This window comes from Protopterus annectens, chromosome 10.part0, assembly GCF_019279795.1.
Source record: "Protopterus annectens isolate FY-2018-M chromosome 10.part0, PAN1.0, whole genome shotgun sequence".
NCBI lineage: Eukaryota > Metazoa > Chordata > Ceratodontiformes > Protopteridae > Protopterus > Protopterus annectens.
In genome coordinates, this window is record NC_056744.1 from 1,016,218,477 (window position 1) to 1,016,239,278 (window position 20,802).

General features: G+C 41.7%; 1 protein-coding gene across 1 annotated transcript in view; it reads right to left on the reverse strand.

Moving 5' to 3' along the window:
* The window catches only part of TRMT13 (tRNA methyltransferase 13 homolog), a 780,528-nt gene that overhangs the window by 607,635 nt on the left and 152,091 nt on the right, over positions 1 to 20,802 (reverse strand). Inside the window, exon 2 of the mRNA XM_044085778.1 lies at positions 1,280 to 1,326. Within this exon, the coding sequence (XP_043941713.1) occupies positions 1,280 to 1,326 (47 nt within the window). The remainder of the gene's footprint in view (positions 1 to 1,279; positions 1,327 to 20,802) is intronic.

Here is a 20,802-nt window from a genome sequence, read left to right on the forward strand (position 1 = left end):
AATCTGATGATTCAGGCAAGTCAGACTTCCCCCCTCACAATGGAAATTTTTAGTGTTAAATTTGAGTCAATTACTTCATCAATTTTTTCATTGCAAGCAACTGAGCACTCTAACAAATATTTAGAACTGGGGCAACACACTGAAGAAAAAGATGAGCGATAGCTTCAAAGTAAATAAGGTGGTGGTAGAGAGCCCCCTAGTCAGAGCTGGGGAATGTTTATTTTCTCCAACGAACTCACAAGAACACCAAGTCAGTTCATCTAAATGGCATTTTTAGATTAATCAAAAAGACATGTAATACACGTCACTTTTGTGAAAATGATCCAGCTTCAAACAATTTACTTCACCAAATTCAGCTGATGGAATTCAACAAAGTATTTCTTAGGTTTACAGAGAGGGGGTACTGTACCTTCTGCCCTACAACATAACACAAATGTTTTTTTCTCCCTTAAATACGCAGTTATATGCTGTAGACAATGAAGACTGCACCTTCCATTATTTTTCTTTGTAAGCAGTGTGTGTGTGTGTGTTTGTGTGTGGGCCACCCAGTTATAGTCGACTGCATGTCGCATTTAAACTTCTGATATATCCAAGATGTTACAGTTCATTTATCCTTTTATGAAGAAAAACTAAAATGGATATTTATATAAATGGGTTCAAAGGGAAGATTAGGAGAACTAAGTATCTATCTGTAAGGCAGTCAAAGTTTTGTATACATAACCGACTCCATTTCAAATGTCAGCTAAGGAAACTACAAGCAAGTGCTACAACAGGGCAGATACACCCTGGCATAGATGGCAAAGCCTCATCTGAAGGTTACAAAAATGCTTTCTCTCATTCAGAACTGCCTACAAAAAGAGCAGGTGAGCACTTAGCTGGATTGAACTACTTTACTGTTATATTAAAGACCTCCTTTTTTTCTGTTTTTTTGGACAGCTTGGCTATTAACCTAGCAGAATCAAGTTAGCTGAGCTTTCATCTTCTCACTGCAAATGCAGAATTGGACATATTCCAAAGCAAAGTACCATCCAAATACTGCAAGCAAACCTGAATTTCAGAAACAAGTGGAATATCATAGTCATAACAAAAGCCCATTCATGATGGTTTGTATCAATTCCCATGAAGATGATGGTAGTCTTTCATGCAGTATTTATAGTAAGCTTATCTTACTGATGTAAAGTAGGGTAGGGTAGGGAGAGAATGCACAGAAAACAGAATCAAACTTAAGGCAATCATGCTTTTCCTACTGCCGACTGTATTGTTCACATGCATCACTTACTGCTTTGCGTCAAGCGGGCATGGAATCCTTTTCCTACAATCTTCACCCTACAGAAATGGAAACAAAGTTAGTATATTTAGATTGCCTTACAAACATCTTCTATACACTAAAACAATGCAGTGCAACATCATAAAGCCCTCCTCTCCTGTTTTCTACAATGTTTACAATCATGCTTTAATTTTAAGAAAGGCATTTTTTGGCTCCATATTTTCTGCTAGACAAACTGGAATGTGATATAAACCTATAAAAAGGAGGTGGTAATGGTAGAATAGGCATCTCCCTGTGGAAAATAAGGTAGGGTTGATTCACAGCAAGAGTCTGTAACTCAGACATCATCTAGCAAATGTCAGACAATCAGTAGAACAGTCTTTCAAGTTAAGAACCTCAATTCAGCTTTAGGAGCAGACTGAAATGGAGACACAGTAAGCTTCTCAAGCACAAAATTCAGATCCCAACAACAGCCACCTGTTTTCTGTGTGGACTAGTATGTAAAAAACCTGTGCGTCAAATACATTTGTCGACTCTATTCGAAGCCTTAATGCATCGAATGTTCATTTAAACAAATTTTTTCCCCAGGGGAAAAAAACTATTGACCATCATCAGGAATTTGCCCTTTTTCCCCACTGTAGTGCGATCTCGGAGTCCGTATATTTAGTTGGGAGGTGGGTTTTAAATTTCACAAATTTTGTGATGCTAGTTAGGTTGGCCAAGTGTTTTTCTTTTTCCCCTGGGAAAAAAAATTGCTTAAATTAATATTTGATGGATCAAGGCTTCAATGAATAGGGTTCAACAAAAAGGTATACAACAAATAGGTTTTTTGCTGAAATGAGAGAGACTCATACTAACACCCCTTTCAAAAACTGTTAAATCTGAGTATTATTAGAAAGGAGGATCCAAGGGCAGACAAGCAGTAATGGTCAACAAATATATTGTGATAGGAAGGCCACTGGACAGTAACTCTCACAAATAATCAAGAACCAGAGGCAGTCAGGCCTGGAGGGGATCCTGATTCTTTGACTTGCACAGACTTAAAAAGATCTTTTCCACTTGCACATATTTTATTTACTTTATTTAGTACTTGCTGCATATCCGCAGGAAAAAAGTGCCTAAAAGTTATTTGTCAGCTATTGGATTTTCTATGTCACTCCCGTCAGTGGAGGTTATGCCATTTTCTACCAGTTCTGCACACTGCTGAGTATTAATTACCTTTAAGATTCCTGAAATAACTGAAGAAGGAATTGTTCCTGTCCTTAGCCTGGGAGGCTAATCTGACCCTGTAACTGGTCTTGTTAGAGTTTATTAGACCTTTTGGTTTCTAGTTTAGCTGAATTAGAGGGCTCTTACCTCTATGAGGGTTGCTCTTTCTAATTTTGGCCGTGACCTTTTCTATTGCTGTATAGCCTGTTAAAATAAAGATCTCACCAGTGTGGTTTGTTTTTGGTGTTAGATTTGGGATTACCTGTGGTGGGTATGGCAGCCTCAGTGCAAACATTTACATGTTTGTACAGGGTTTCTGTAAACACTTATAGGTTCATAGAGGTTTACTAGGCTAACGACCACAAGGGCCTTTTTAAGCCTAGCCATGCATCGCAAATCTCTGACAAGTTCTGATATCCTTGATAAGTGTAAGCATGTGCCTGGGAGAGGAACTATTTACAGGTTACCTTTGTCCATTACAGACATAGGTGCCAAACCAGGGATGAATTTCTAGTTTCCCATCCAATTGTCCAAATTGCACTTGAATTGGGTTAGGGAGGAACTCTGCTTCACATGGCTAGGTAGCCTGTTCCATAGACAGGGTAGTCTCTGGGATACATACTTATCTCTCCAGCAGGTCCTACTTATATCACAGGCAAGGTTTAAGTCTTTAGAAAGGGTAATTCTGCTACTGTGCTTTGTGGATATGCAGGAGGTCCATCGGAATGGGGTCTGACAATGCCCTGTATGCCAGGCATAGATCCCCCCTCAAAACCCTGTAGGAGACAGAATACAGGGATAGGGCCTTGAGGCAGTCTGCACAGGACATATTACTTACTTCCTGTATTCTTTTAGTGAGGAACCTCTGTGGACATTCCAGTTGTTTGGCATGTACCTAACCAGGCATATCCAAGGGTGCATTGTACTAAATGATAGGTCTGATGAATGCCAAATACAGTGGAACAATGACTTCCTTGGAGTTAGATGCCATACTTTTGTTTTTAAGTTGTGCAACATAGAATGATTTCTTCAACACTGTAGACACATGATGATCAAAAGCTAGATTACTATCTATGTGTGTCCCTAAGTCCCTGACTACTGGGTCAACTCTAAGAGGCGTGTTGTAAATATGATAGTTTCCAGGGATGGATGACTTCCCAAAGGATACTATTATGAATTTCTTGGCATTTAGTTTTAATCCATGGTTCTGACACCAGTTAGTTGTCTGTGTCAGCATCTCCTGGAGAAATTTCTGTCAGTGCGAGATTTAACAACAGCTCCTACTTTGCAATCATCTGCAAATTTATTCAGCAAAAGACCACTGACATTGGCCTGGACTCTGAGAAGTAAATACCAAAAAGGAGCAGTCCAAGGACTGCTTCCTGAGGAACTCCACTTGTGACTGGCCTCTTTGTAGAGGTGGACTCCTCAATTCTAACTTCCTGGGTCCCATCTGTGAGCCAGTTGGCTATCCACCGGATATGGGTTTGTACCTAACCTCTTGAGTTTGTCAACAATGCCCGACTGGGGTACTGTTTCAAATGCCTTGGCCAGGTCAAGGTAAGCAGTGTGAATGATTTTGCCCTCATCCATTGCTTTGGTGACCTTCTCAAAAAAGTCCACCAGATTGAACAGACATGATCCGCCCTTGACTGAACCAAACTGGGTTGGAGCCAGTGTCTGGAGGAGGTTTACTGCATCTCTACTGATCATCTTCATGATAATTCTTTCCATGGCTTTACATACAAGACTAGTGAGACTTATGAGTCTGTAGTTTCCAGGGTCTGTAGATGGCCCACCTTTGTGCAGAGGGATGACTGTTGCCTTTCTGCATTCATGAGGCATGAAGCCTGTTTGGGGGCCACAGTTAAATAGTAATTCCAGAGACCCTGATGGGTCATGTTTCATGCTATTTAGAAGGCATCCTGGGATACTGTCTGGGCCCACTGATGCAGTGTTCTTGGTCTTAGAGAGAGCATTAAGGATCTATTCTCTAGTGATAGAAGGGGGAGTTGCATTTTATGATATCTCCTGAAAGAAGGTTAAGGGGAGAGAGGAGTAAAGTTGGAGCTGAATTTACCAGCCAGGAGGTTTGCTATATCTTCTGGTTCAGTATAGGTGGCTTCTTTTACAATGAGCTCTGCACACAATTGTGTATTGCCTTTGAGGTTGCGGACATAGCTAAAGAATGCTTTGTGGTTGTCCTAGGCCTGGGAGGCCAAACTTACATCAAATTTGGCTTTGGTAGACTATTTGTCATTTGAGTTGTTTGTTTAGTTTGATGAGAGTGCTTTTATCCTTCTGGGTGCTGCTAATTTTTGCCATGATTTTCTTCCTCCTGTTATATATCCAACTGATTTTGTGATTCCACCAGGGTGGCTTGTTTTTTGAGTTAGTTCTGTACTTCATCCTGGTGGGTACCAACTGCCTCTATGCAGCTATTCACATGCTTGTACAGGGTTTCAGTGAATAGTTCTGCATAGGCAGAAGTGTTCTCAAGGTTTACAGGGCCTTGAATTTTTGCCAGGTTCTCATTTAATAGCAGGAAGTTAGCCACAGAATAGTTTCTGAATATTCCCCAGTTGAGTTGGTGGGGGGGGGGGGTTACTTCAAAGGAGACCATTTTATTGTCTGACCTTACCAGGGAAGACATTACAGTAGGGGGTGTGCAGCACTATCCCATATTAGTGAGGACCAGATCCAGTGTGGTTGCACCTCTGGTTGGTGTATTAACTATCTGGTCCAGGGCGTTTGTTTTTACAAAATCCAGGAATCTCTGTGAGTGTACATTTGATGTCGTACAGGATTCCCAGTTAATAGTGGGGTAATTAAAGTCACCCATGAATATGTCATTAGGTTGGATGGTTAGTGTTTCTAATATGTTTAAATACATGGTATGGGTTTCCTGGTTCATAGAGGGGGACCTATAGCTTGCAAGGAAGTGGTATTGGATTTTACCTATGGTGATTTGAACATGGAGCAGCTCAAGAGCGTTGTCCTGTCTGACCAGCCTTGAAGTACATTTATTTTTGATGTTGGGACACCTCCACCTCTTGTACCTGCATGTGAAGTAGCTTGTCTAAATGTATGGAAGGCATTATAACCTTGCACTTTTGGTGTGCTCCCTGCAGTTTTAAACCATGTCTCAGACACTGCACTGACATCAGCACTCCTCTTTCTCTTGGCTGTCATTTTTTATGCAGTTTTATTTAACATTTTTATGCTGTTTTATTAAACTTTGGAACTGTAACTTTATTGGATTCAGCCATGCTGACTGGTTATTCTTCTATTTGGATTGTTTGGCTTGTATTTAACCAGTCTTCATCTGCCTGTCTTGGTTTGCCTTTCTTGTAATTAAAGTCTCCCATAAATAGGGTATTTGGTTGGATGGTGAGTGCCTCTAGTAGGTCTAGGCAAGGGTTGTTTGCTTCATGGGTCATAGAGGGTGACCTGAAGCTGGTCAGTACATGGTAGAGAATCTTGTCAATGGAGACTTGGATGTGGATGAACTCCAGGTCATAATCTGTATAACCAACCTAGAGTTGTATCTGCTCCTACTATCCTACCATAGATTGAGACACCTCCAGCTTCAGCCTGTCTGTGCTGCTGGTGGTCTAATTTGTGGAAGGCACTGTAGCTTTCCACTGCCAGAGTACTTTCTGTGGCATTAAAGTAAGCCTTGGTAACAGCACTGATATCTACATTTTCCAGAATGAGGAATTTTGTCATTCTGATACTGCCTAAAAAGGCTGAAAGGGGATGGATAAAGTTTTAGCCAATATCCAAAAGCCCAGAGGGGACAGGTCCAGACCATCCTTGACAAAGCTGTCTTGTTAACTATGTTCTCCCATGCTGATAGATATTGGATTACTCTGGAGTGGCACCAGGAAATAAACCAATTATTAGAATCAATTACTTTCTATTCTTACTGTGGCATCACTCTTGGTGAAGATAGAATGTTGCTCAATGCAAAACATTTAGATGTCTGTGAAACATATTCAGAGATCCATAAGGTCTCTTTTCATATATCCCTGTGAGGTACACCTCAGGTCATTTACACCCACATAGACTATGACACAATCAAATTGGTACCTGTGGTGCAGTGATCTGGGTGCATGCACAATACTGTGGATCCTAACTCCAGAGAAGCAACTGGCAGTTATCTTTTCCTTGCCGAGCCTGGCAAGAGGAATATCTGTGTGGGGTACAAAAGAATCCCCTATGACAAGAGTACTAGATAAAGTGTTTGTTTGCCTTATGGGCTTTGTTCTTGAGGGATCATTTGGTGTAGGCTTGTGTGTAGTGTCAGGTGTTGGTTTTGGTGTTTGCTTTAGGGATTGCTGATGGCAGATGTTGCAGTTTTGACCGCTCAGGTCACCTCTGAGGTTTGGAAATATATCTTTTAAGTGCTTCAGCATAAGGTGGTCTGTGTTTGTGGTGAAAGGCGTCACACAAAAGGAAATCTTGCCAGCCCAGCTATCTAGAATTTTGTAAATAATTGTGTCATTTGTGATTATTATGATTTATATATAGGTGTGACAGAAGGATATACTGCCAGCCCAGCTATCTGGAATTCTGTAAATAATTATATGCATTAGAACTGTTTGTTATGTGTGTGTATTAAACTGCTGATAGAAATTGTGTGTTGAATGGGGACAGTACTGATCTTCAAAGATATATCCACAGTGTACCCTGCTGAAACATAAGACTAATTTGCAAAACTTAAGAATAGTTGGGGTTAATTTACTTTATAGCTGGGCCACAAACAAGAGATGTTATCGCTCAGTTTCAATCCAGAAGGAAACACAATGTCTACAGCTAGAAGTTTTTTGTATTGTCTTGAAACAGAAGCAATTACTAGGTTTAAAATGTAAAAGTGTTTTATTGTTTTATGACTTCCAAGATCTGCAAACATCTGAGAGATATGCATTTTTCACAAGGAAATGTCAAATTCTACAATGGGGGGTCAGGTGACAAAAAGTGATGTTATCCAAGCTAACCAGCAGTGTTTGATATTAATTTAAGAACGCTCTGAGAGAGACTGGGAATTTGGTATTTTGTCTTTGACCTGGAAACATCCACTCATCACTACATCTGCACTCGTCTTGCTGTAAGTATGTTTTTTAGGGCATAGTAACTATTTTTAGATTCAGATAAGAATATAGTAAAGTATAGTTTAGATGTTTTCTTTATTTATTTGAGACTGTCCTGCAATGTTGTTTTAAAATATTACCTGTGATTTTGAACTCTGAAGTTACTGTGTTGAGTTACTGAGTATTGTCTTGCTCTTTTATTTATTATTAAATATATTTAAACCTATGTTTGTGGCTGATATTTGTGAGACATATTTAAGCTATTAGCGTACCTGCATATCTGTTTGGTGACACTGTACAGGCCACTTCCAACAGCCTTGCTTGGTCAGACTACCATTTGAATTAATAGTAACATTACACAGTAGGACTGGACACCCTTTGTAAGGGCCATATAGTAGCTGATAAGTAGGAGTGGTTGGTGGCAGTGGAAACTATCTTATAGTCTGGGCAGAAGGGGGCATACCTAGTAAACCTCTGTGCCTTCCACAGGTGTGTGTTTGTTTATCAATCAAACTTCAAAGTGTGTGTGTGTGTGTGTGTGTGTGTGTGTGTGTGTGTGTGTGTGTGTGTGTGTGTGTGTGTGTGTCAGTATTTGGGCAGGTACACAAAGCACTGGTTGGACAGAGATGGTGCTGGAGGTCTTAGCTTGGCCACTCAGCTGAGATGTCAACTCTATAGCTGTGCCAGTGGGGAATCTTACTGGGGATCTGGAGAAAGAGGGAGAAACCAGCCCCAAGACTGACTGTGATCTGTGTGTGTGCTCTTAACAGAAATTGCACTTTATTGTGTACTTATCATCCTCCCATGTGTATGTCCCCCACTGGTGCTAGTGGTAAGGATTGAGGCTCCTTGACTACTGGGCCAGTGCTGGGGTGTCACAAAGTACAGTTGTGTACACTTACCATAAATGTAGATGCTTGAGTGTATTCACTGTTGCAGTCATCACACTTGGGTTATCTTGCCTGCAGGTAGCCTGCAGTTGGCCCGAATGCCAGAGACTTGGGATTTCTGCATCAGATGCTGTCACCTCTTCCATGACATCAGGTTGTCAGGGGTATAAAACATGCAGCAGATGCCATTACATCAGTTCAGTTTTTCCTGCCACAGATGTCAAGAGCCCCCAAAATAGGAAGCAATTACATGGTGTGGAACACATCCAGTAAAAAGTAAATACCATGGCCATAAGATATGACCAAAAAGAGGATAGGTAGAAAGTCTAGAAAAGTCAGGGGGCTGGAGGAAGGGTAACCAGGACTGCAACAGTGAATACACTCTAACATCTACATTTATGGTAAGTGTACATAACTGTACTATGTTCTTCATCTTTCACTGTTGCAGTCATCGCACTTGGGTTGATTCCCAAAGGTGAGTAAAGGTGGAAGAAGTCAAGAAGAATTAGGGTTGGCTAGCAAGCCTTGTAAGACTGCGGAGTCAAATCCAGCTCTGGATTTAGAAAAGTCCGGTAAGTAGTAATGCTTGGTGAAGGTGTGTAAAGAACTCCAGGATGCAGCTTCCAAAATGTCCCTGGTAGGGACTCCCCTGAGTAATGCTGTAGAAGTTGAGGTAGCCCTAATGGAATCAGTTCTGATCCCCTGTGGGGTAGGTTTTCCATGGTGTTTGTAGCAGAATTGGATGCAGAGTGCTATCCATTTGGAAATTGTTTGCTTTGAAATGGCTTTTTCCCCTGCCCTGTAGCAAAGCTGACTAGCAGCTGGTCAGATTTTCTGAAAGGCTTAGTCCTGTCAAGGTAGAACTTGAGCTGTCTGTACATGTCCAAGGAGTGCAGGATCCTCTCCCCTTTATTCTGAGGATTAGGAAAAAAGGTTAGTAAATGGATGGATTGGTTTAAAGCCCCACTGGATACCACCTTGGGCATAAATGATGGGTTAGTCCTGATGGAGACCCTGTCAGCCTGGACAATAAGGAAGGGTTCCACAGCCATTAGTGCCTGTAACTCAGACATTCTTCTTGCTGAAGTGATGGTTGGAAGTAAGGATGTTTTCCGTGAGAGGAATTTTAACTCTGCTGTAGCAGCAGGTTCGAACGGGGGAAGCGTGAGCTTCTCTAGTACAAAGTTAAGGTCACAGGCAGAGGTGGGAGCTCTCCTCAGGTGGTCTTAAATAGTTAGCTTCTCTCAGGAACTGTTGGATGAGAGGGTGAGAAAAGAGAAGTGGCTCTGTATTGTAATGAGCTGAGAAGACCGAGGCCTTAATCTTAATTGACGAGAAGGAAGGGTCTTTGTGGAGCAGCTCTGCTAGGTAATCTAGAATTAGAGGCAAGGAGGGCACGGCAGTGTCCTTTCCTAGAGAATGGCTCCAAGAACAGTATCTTTTCCATTTTTCTGAATAGAATTTCCTAGTACTAGGCCTTCTGGCCTCAAGGATTACATCCAGCACCTGTCTGCCGAGGGTTGCTGCTGGAGTGGTTCAGGGAATAAGCCAGGCTGCAAGGTTCATAGTTTGCAGTGGAGGATGCAAAATCTGTCCCTCCTGCTGGGACAGCAAGGAGGGGATCTGATGTAGGTGCCACGGTGGCAATACTGTTAGACTGCATATGAGTGGGTACTAGTGCTGGCGTGGCCAGTCTGGTGCAATAAGCATTGACCTTGGTCTGTCCTGCTTGATCTTGAGTAGTACTTTTGAGAGGAGGGGTAGAGGGTGAAAGGCATAAATTGAGAGGTCTTCCCATGTAAATGATAGGGTATCCTGTCGCCATACTTGGCTGTGGGGATTTCTGGTGCAAAATTTGCTCAACTGATGGTTTTTGGGGGAGGCAAAGAGGTCCAGCTCTGATGGTCCCCAGAAGTTTGAATGAGTTGGGTTCCAGTTTCCACTTGTGTGGGTCCAGTAGATTTCTGCTTAAGTCATCTGCCAGTGAATGTGCTTGCCTGGCAGGAATTGAACTTGCAGGTGCACTTGGTTGCTCAAGGTTGTGTTCCACAGAGCCATGGCTAACCTGCAGAGTGGGTAGGAATGAGTTCCCCCCTGCTTGTTTATGTACCACATAACTGTGGTGTTGTTTGTCTTTATCAAGAGTTGTCCTGGAAGGATAAGGTATTTGAAGGCTGTCAGAGCATTCTGTACAGCTAACATTTCTTTTTGATTGATGTGCAGGTGAATTTGTCCTGGGCTCCATTTGGCTTGAATGCATTTGCCTGCCATGTGAGTCTCCCATGCATAGTCTGATGTGCCTGTTGTCAGGTTTTGGGCAGAGAGGGGTTGAGTGAAAGGAAGTCCCTTGTTGTGGTTGCAAGCCTCTGCCCACCAAAGGAACTCTGCCCTTAGAGAAGGAATGATAGGAATCAGTGTTTCCAAGTCCTGAGATTGTTGACACCAGAGACTTTTTAAGTACCATTGAAGTTCCCTCATATGCAGTCTTGCATATGGAATTAGTAGAATGCATGAGGCCATGAACCCTAGGGCTTGCAGTATTTTTCTTTGCAGATAGCTGGGTCTTGCTGGTCATTAGTTTGAAGTAGTTTGTCAAATGAACCTGCTTTTCTGGATTAAGGAATGCCATCTGGGAAGTTGTGTTCAAGCTTGCTCCCATGAATACAATAATACAATCTGTTGGCTGGGCACCAGATGTGATTTATTTTCATTGATGGTGTACCCCAGAGAAGTTAGAAGTCTCTTAACAAATGCCAGGTGCTGAAGTAGCAATTCCTGACTGTCCGCCTGAATCAGGCTATCGTCCAAGTATGGATAAATTTGAATATTTCTCTGCCTGCAGTATGCAATGGTTGGAGGCAGGCACTTGTGAATACCCTGGGCGCAGTAGATAAGCCAAAGGGAAGTGCAGAGAACTGATAAGAGCATAGAGCCTGCCCTGAAATGCAGATTTTTCCTTCAAGATTCCCTTATGGGGATGTGCAGATAAGCTTCTCTTAAGTTTAGGGTGACTAGCCAGGACTCCTTGGCTAGCATTGGAAGCAGTTGTAGTAGTGTAAGCATTCTGAATTTTGGGACCACCAGGGAGGTGTTGAGAATGGACCAGGACAGGGCACCATGTGCTCTCTTTTCTGGGCACCAGGAACAGTCTGGAATAGAAACCCTGTCCCCTTTGCTCTACTGGAAAAGGTTGAATAACCCTGATACTGAAAAGAGAAAGTACTTGCTGTTGAGCCTCTGCCCACTGGTTTGAAGGAAGGTCTGGCAGCCCACTTGGGGCTGACAGTGAGAGGAAATAAAATTTGTATCCCTGGGATACAATGCTTAGGACTCATTAGTCCTGGGTAATGGACATCCCATTTTCTGCATGCAGGGCGAGTTTTCCTCCTAGAGGTGCAAGTAATGGGCATGGCTGGGAAAGATGACAGACAAGTCATTGTGAATTTTTTTCATAAGGAGGTGGCTTACCACTCCCTGTTTTAGAGGTGGGAGCACTCCATTGCTTAGATCTCTGCATACCCTGGGACTGTAGTCTTGGAGGTCTGCTGCCCCTGGGCTTGGACTGAGAAGGTCCGAGAGGGTCTGGAAAGGACCAGTTTTTTGAAGGCCAATGCCTACTGAATCTAGGTGGCTGTACCTGTAAGAAATCTTTAACAGTTTGCATAGATTTAGTTTTTTCCTCCATCTTTTAAAGAACAACTTCTGCTTTTGTGCCAAATGTTCCTCGTTTAATGGAGCATCTAGTAATTTTGCTTTGACATGGTCTGGCAAGATTTGTTCCTTCAGCCAAGCATGCCTTCACAGTACAGACCCAGTGACAGCAGCCCTGCAAGATGTTTCTAAGGCATGAAAGCCACACTGCAAAGTATGTTTACTAACTTGGTTTGCAGAATGCCTTAACTCTTGTGAATCTTTATTCTCTGCACAATATGCTGCTGGTACTTCAACATGTGAAACTGGCAATTTAAAGCCCTTATGGCAAGAGTTGCAGAGGTATATGCCTTCTTACCCAATCTGTCTAAAGCTCTAGAATCCCTGTCCGAAGGGGTAGGGTTTTTGGCTGTAATAGCCTTAATACCTTTAAGTCCCTGGGAAAAGGTCTCTGGATCCGCAGTGGGATTCTTAAAAAGAAATTTGTGCGAGTCAGGTACTCTGTAGTACCTGTCAGGCTTTCTAGGAGCTGGTGGTAAAGTATCAGGAGTAAGACTGGATTCCATGAAGACATCATCTACAATATCCAGGACAGGGGGCATAGCTAGAAGCCTGTGCTGAGGGCATGTCTAAAAATTCTGAGTCTCTTTTTGGACTGTGGGTAGTCCTGGCATTCCTAGCGGAAATGCTCTCTTAAGATATGCAAGGTTTCACCAAAAGAAAAGTCCTATGGAGGGGAGGCAGAGGGAATGGAATCCCCTGCATCGGAATCCTCATAGATAGATAAAGGAATGTCCTGGTGATCAGAGCCATCGGACTCACAGTCCATAGAATTAGAAGGAAAATCAATCATTTGTCTTATAGAGAGGGAAGGCTGGCTTTCCCAAATTAAAGTTATAAGGTCTTCAGCCATTCTAAACATTTGTTTATGTGGCATGGGAGCTTGAGCATGCCTTTTTAGTTGTCAGTTTTCTAGGCATAGTGCGAACTCTGGGCCTGAGAAACTCGGCAAGTTTTAGTCAAAAATGAAGATGTTGGTATAATATGAACAAACAAGGTTAAAAAATGAAGATGTTGGTATAATACGAACCAACAAGGTTCGAAGGTTGGAGTACACCCTCGAAAGTTCCATAGTCGAAGAAGCATCACGTGGCATACCAGACTCCGAATGGGTCTCAGCAGAGGCCTCCGAATCTGCAGAAGCGGGTATAAAGGGCTGCGAAGGCACCTCGCTGAGTACCGGCCTATGTGGTCTGTCTCTGTCTTTATCCTTACATTTTTTCAGAAGTTCGGTAGGCAGGTGGCTTGTCGAAGCCATTTTGGAATAAGGAGAGCGAAAGAATTTAGCGACAAAGATAGCCTGACAATGAATAGTTCAGGCATTAAACAGGGCACAAAACCTACAGCGAGGAACATCGTGGTCTGGGCCTAAACAGGTGATGCAGTAAGAGTGAAAATCTCTGAGGTATTTGCTTTCCACAGGCAAAACAATTGTTAACTTTTTTCTGACATCAGACAGAGCAAGAAAAAAGGATCCCCAATGGGGTACTTAGCTTTAGAAGACTTCAGGTCTGAAACTCGAACAACAAAAATTTCAGGTAGCGGCCAACCAGCACTTGCGAACTGCTTCTGCTTCGGGTTCCCACGCGGCAAGAAAAGCTGATGTTATGGCATCGGCTGCATGTTTTATACCCCTGACATCATGGAAGAGGTGACAGCATCAGACGCAGAAATCCCAAGACTCTGGTATTCGGGCTGACTGATGGCTACCTGCAGGCAGAAAACCCAAGTATGATGACTGCAACAGTGAAACATGAAGAACATCAGGTATATGTGAAGGATGTATGTAATGTGTGAATTTTTTATAACCTTACCTGTAAGCAAAATTTTTGCCTCCAAGGAAGTTTTGTATGTACATCTCTCACATACTGCACTAGTTTCTTTAAGGATTAAAATGTTGCCAGAGTACGCTTATGTCATAAGTAATAATTCAATAAAGATATTTCTTGTTTAAAAAAATGCTGTCCAAGTACATGAGACAATTACTACACTGTCTCAGGATGCCCATATCTACTAAGCTGGCCACAGAGACATTAGGAAATTGCAAATCCATGTTCTCAAGACCTGTGTTTTAGGGTTGGGCTATTATGGTTTAGGGTCTTGGTTTTACAGGGATCATCCAAGTGGTGTCTAGAGTGTAGGCTAGATGTTAGAGAGTGTTATAGTACTCTAGAACTACCTATCTGCCCCCTAAGCTTAGCTCCATACAAAGCCTGTTTGTGTTATGGGTTAAAGTCCTGGGTACTAGCCTTCTAGATTTGCTACTTTACAAGGTGAACAGCTGTGCGAAAATGTACCCAATTTGTAGCAGACAGAAAAAGCTGAAAACTAACTACTGTGCTCTCTGGCCAATAAATGACTATACTTTAAGCTCCCTGGAGTGGCTCCCAACTCAGAAAGACCAGGTAAAACAAGATGGATGATCCTGGAACTTCTTAATGTAAAAGCACATCAAAAGTAGCTCTCAAATGCAGATCAACACCCAACTAATCCATAAAAAAGACCTATGTCTGAAGAAACAATCTCACTAAGATTTTCTGTATGTTTTTCAACTTGGACTGACCAGGCTAATTCTCTACTGCCACTAGAACAGCAGTCCCAGCCTTCTTAATGTGAAAACACACTTTGGGTATCCAAAAGTAAAAAGATAACTAGCTACAACAAGTAACTGTTACTTAAAGCTCCCTTGAGCGTCTCCCAGCTCAGTGAAACCAGGCTATCTTTCCACTCCCACTAGACTTGCAGTCCCAGTCTTCTTAATGTAAAAACACACTTTAGTTAGCGGAAACAAATCAAATAACTAGCTACAAGTAATTCTCACTTTAATACTCCTTGTGCGTTTTCTACTTCAAACAAACCAGGCGACCAGTACCCTTCTACTCCCAGTAGAATTGCAGTCCTGGTCTTACTGATGTAATAACACACTTTAGTTAGCAATATGTGAAAAGGTACCAAAAACAAGTCTAGCAACTAGAACAAATAAAGCCAAGCAGGCAGGGCAACCAATAAACAATTTCAAGTAAATCCCAATAAATTTCAAGGAGGATGACCACTGTAATTGAATGTTGCTTTAATCCAAAATTAATGATGCAACAGTACAACGAACACCCACTGGAAAGCCATAGCAACAAAAAATGTACGTTAAGCGCTTTCTCCTGGTGTCAATACCAGGCGTCTTCAGAAAATTTTAAATAAACAAACCAACAAGTTCGCAGATGACTGCAAATTGGACGCCATAATAGACTCTCCAGCCGACACAAGCATCCTCCAAAAAGGCCTCATAGAAACAGGCAACTGGTGCCAGAGCCATGGCCTCAAGCTAAATGCCAAAAAGTGTATAGTCATCCCCTTTGGCAAAAACAAAGTGCCCACAAATTACCACATAGGTGGTAATCCATTAAGTACAGAAGAAGTAATTAGGGACCTGGGGACCTAAGTTGATAGCAATCTCTCATTTGACAACCACGTGGCCAAAGTGGTTAGAAAAACATTTTATATAGCCCACCTAATCATGAAGGGATTCACATCTAGATCAGGGGGAGTCATCGTGCCTTTTTACTCATCCCTCATCAGGCCCATAATTGAGTACAATGCCCCTTTTGGGATGTACCTTACCAGACACCTGCAGCAACTGGAAAGACCCCAAAAGTACCTCACCAAGAGGATCAAGGGGCTCAAACAGATGCCGTATGCTGCCCGGTTAAAGAAACTCCAGCTCTACTCGGTGGCATACCGCCTGCTCAGAGGCGATCTGTGCCTGACATATAAAGCCATGTCCAACCCGGAATTAATGGACATGCTGCACCTCAGAAAATCCAAATCCCATTGAGCTACGCGCTCGAGGGACTTAAACCTCAGCACTAAAATAAATAAGACATGCTGGAGGGACAGATTCATAACCCAGAGGCTCCCTTCACTCTGGAATAAAATCCCAGTCCAGGTTAGGCAGAGTCCCTCATTGACTCTCTTCAAGAGGAATCTTGATGAGTGGATGGGAGATCGTAGGTTTATCCCGGGTATCACTTCTGTGTCACTGTTAGGCAGAGGCACAGTACACTAACCTCGAAAAAGGGCATAGCAAAATTAATTTAAAATGGGTGGTGAAAGCCATACACACTCTGGCTAGGCTTATAAATGCCCTAGGGCAGATAGCCTAGTATGAATCTATGAACCTATGAACCTATGTGCTTAAATAGTTTTATTAACGTAAATAAGTAATCGTTCCTTTTTAACGAGAGTGGGGGGTCACATGATGCAATGAAAACTATTTAAGCACATGGTTTGTTTATTTAAAATGTTCTGAAGAAGCCTGGTATTGACACCAGGAGAAAGCGCTTAACGTACATTTTTTGTTGCTGTGGCTTTCCAGTGGGTGTTCACTGTACTGTTGTATCGTTAATTTTGGATTACAGCAACATTCAATTACAGTGGTCATCCTCCTTGAAATTTATTGGGATTTACTTGAAATTGTTTATTGGTTGCCCTGCCTGCTTGGCTTTATTGGTGCTGGTGGTACAGCGTTTTCCTTTGTTATTTTAAGTCTAGCAACTAGCTACAAGTAACTGCAAAGTGATTTAAAGGTGTACAAGCCAACAATGAGGAACATATACACTTTAAGGCCTTTTCAAAGTATACTAATATACTAAGGGGAGGGCCTTCCCTGTTTCTTCTGTCAGCAACCAGTAAGTTGAGCAGAGGGGATAAGACTGAGAGGAGCTTCTAGAGCCAGCTATACAGTAGGGGCAGATCGCAAGCCTTTGAATATAAAACCAAAATAGAATACAGAGGGGTGGAAGGGAAGCAAACACAAAAACACCTAGGCCCAGCAGAGAAACCAAAAAGCAATACAGACTAAATGCCTTGCATCAACAGCTTTAACTTCAGATGAAGGACAAAAAATATATAAAACTAACTTAAATGGCAAGATAAGTGCAATTATAAATGTACTCAAAATGCACTTCTCCAAACACAAAAATGTAACCCAGATGCTTTTATCAAGCTTATAGCAGTTTCAAGACAGATGGCAGACTGCTCGTGTGATGTAAAATATTGTGTGTTGGGGGGGAGGGGTGGCTGGGTTAATTACCACAGGCTCAAGTTATAATTAGCTGCAACAAAACTCAAACTCAGAAAAAACAAAAAGCAATGCAGACTATAAAAATGCCTTCAATTAATAGCTTTAACTTAAGATAAAGAGTGGAAAACACACAAAACTGATTTAAATGGTAAGAGAAGTGCAATTATAAATGTACTTCTCTGAAAATAAAAGCAATTTGACTACATTGTTGCAATCAATCTTAGAGCAGTCAATTTAGAACAGTTTAGAAAAGAAAGATTCATTACAGGTCTCCAGGATCCTTCAGTTTTGAGAACCAGAACATTTTTGAAATCCTTTGTCTAGGAGATTGGGAAGCACAGGTTCTAGGATGCTGTGAGACATCACATGTTGCAGGATGACAGGAAAGAGGGACATCTGCCATCCTGGACAAAAGGGAATCCCTTGGAAAAGGATACTCATTGCCAAGTGTACCCCCAGTGGATTACCTTCAGAACCCAGCTAAGACAATCCAACATCACAAGGAGAGGTGAAAAGTCAGAGACATGGAACAGTTGCCACGGCTGGTTGGGAGTCTGAATGGGAGGATAGTCACGATGACTGAGATGATGGTCCTAGATTATCAGAGTTTTTCACACTTTTTAACAGCCTCCTTTGTATTGCATTTTAAAGCTCTGATTGCTGGCTTCTTGCTGCTTAAACTGCTTACTGGAGAAGACATCTGAGGAGAAGGAGAAATTAATATTTGTTCTGAAAAAGGAGATAAAAAATATGAATCAGTTTTCCCCCTTTCATCTCATCTTTGGCACTTTTGCAGCTGAGGTGCTTTCAACAGAATCCATTTATCCAAAGGAGAATTTATAACAATAAAAACCTTTAACATACGAGCCTGACAGTTTAAAATTCTGAAAGTTAAAGTACAAGAATACACTTTCTTCCCAAATTGTCAATGGGAAAGGGGTTAGCAGCTGTAACCTGTTTACCAGAAGGAAATCTGGATAAATAAAACTGCTGGATCTACTTTAGAATTAGAAATCAGGTACTTGTGTGCCTGGGGTACCTTGTACAACAACTTGTCAGACTTGCTGGGGACAGGAGTCTGACCATTAAGCATGGAAATAGCAGTGAGAAAGAATTCTTGAAAGTAGGCAAAACAGGAGGGATAATGGCAGCTTTTGTCTCTAACTGTAATACATCATAATACATTTTTGTGCCACAGGAACTTCATTCAAGTTGCACTGAAGATGAGCATTCATCTTGGATAAAACATCAGAAAAAGAAATCTCTTCAGAAGGGACATTTGATTAAATACTTTCCTCAGGATCACACAGCTCTCACTGAGAAATATTTCCTGAAATACTCCCATCCCCTTGCAAGGTTTGCTTTTCTGACTGAAGCTCCCTGTCAGAAAGGGAAGGAACTATTTTCCCTTTCTTGCCTACTTGTCGTAACATGAGCTAAATTCTTGGCTAGGTTTGTAAGGGCCTCAGGGCCAACAGCCTAGTCACTTCCTATGATCCTATAAAGGATGAGAGGGGAAAAAAGCACTAATAAGTTTTTTTGGCAAATCATGGCAATTCTGCCTTGTCCAGAGAAACAGAAATAGGAGACTGAAAGGTTTTCTCACCAAGTTCACTCTCCCTGACCACAAAACTGACTCGTATTAGGTACACTGGTCCCAACTTCCACCTGCCCTCCCGGCCAAGTATAGACTTTTCACCTGCCACTTCCTCAAACACTGACAAAATTGGCTCTTCTTGTTTTACCAAAATACATTGATGCATCTGCAGAGCTGAAAAAGATACACTATGAAGGCTGGGAAAAAATAGATGGGCACTCTAAGTAACAACAAGCAACCACAGCAGAATTGCCCACCAGCACCTGAGGAAGAATAGGAGCCAGCCCTATACCTGAAGACTACTTTGAAACCTTCTTTTTGTATGCAGGGGAAGGTACAATGGAGGAGCTCAAAGATGCGCCATAGGCAAGCTGAGAAAGCTGTTGAAAGTGGGGAATGTTGCCTGGACTCATCAGTAACTTATAAAAGTAGAGATTAAATGGTTCTAAGGCAACTAAACCACTGGCATTCCCCTCAAATGCAAATATCCTGTCCCTAACACACAAATGTTTATAAACCAAGTAAAATTTCTCTCTAAAGTAAAACTTTTCCTCTAAGAAAGTTCACAAAAGCATTTACATAACTCCCTTAGAAATGCAATGACACTCCAACGCATTCAGCTTCCTAGCTAAACACAACCATTTGACATAAAAACACAAGTTTTCTTCATAAAATAAAAGTTAGTGGAAATATTTTCCCCCAATGGGGACTTATCCATCCACCTCATGAAGATTGCTAGCCAGTAGGCAGTTTATTGGGGCCTGCAGAAGCAGCACTCTCCAGTGGCAAAAGTTTTTTTTCACACTCCAACTGTGTTTTATGGAGCAGACTGAGTGCATGGAAGACACCCTTAGCTTTTGGAAAGTAGCAGGTTGCAGTGGGGTAAGACCTATATAGCTTAGGCTCCTGCAATAGTGATCTAGGTTTGAACATCTTTAAACTATCCTAAAATAAATAACTTTCAAAATGCTGCATTTGCAGAGGATATATGATTATTTATACAACTTATTTTACCACTACAGCTTACATTTTAGCTATAATTAAAAAAAAATCTTACTTTTTACATTCTAAGCTTAATTTGAACATGCATTTTTGTTCTCATTTTAAAAAAATTAAACCTATTTTACTTTTTAAAGCTCTCTGCTATTAAACTTGTGAATACTTTTAAATGCGTAGCCTTACTATGCTGTCAGAATCCAAACTTACTTGCTAAAGAATAATCTTGAAAAAAAAAAAGAGAGAGAGAGAGAAATGACATCACTAGAAGGAATGCCTTAAATTTGTTTATTCCCCTCCAATGGATTCAAAGTAAAAAATACTATAGTTCAATACACTATTTTCACGTTAATCTTTTTTTTCCTCCTTTTTTATTATTAAAATACTACACCAAACCTAGTTAAACACCACTGAACACACAGAAATGTTCACCACCATACTATACCAGCACGTAAATAGCTGCATAGACGCAGGTGTACCCAGTAAGAACAAGTAACAAAAGAAAGAAATCCACATGGTGGAACCATAAAGTACAGTTGTGTACCTACCACGAATGTAGATGTTCGAGTGTATTCCCTGTTGCAGTCATTACTCTTGGGTTATCCTGCTGGCAGGCTACCCTCAGTCGGCCAGAATTCCAAAGTCTAGGTCCAGTATCAGTTGCTGTCGCCTCTTCCCTGACGTCAGTGCGCCAGGGGTATAAAAGATGCAGCTGACGCCATTTTCTTCAGTTTTTTTTGCCCCAGATGTCAGGCGCCCCCAAATTGGTAGGCTGAAAAATATGCCAATAAAAAATGCATGCACAAAAATAAAATTTCCTTCATCTACAAGCAAATACACCAAATAGGTTGTATAGCATAGAGAAGTGCAGATAAGTCCCAGCAAAGAAAAGGGGGATGGTGGGTGGGTAACCTGGACTGCAACAGTGAATACACTCGAACATCTACATTTATGGTAGGTAC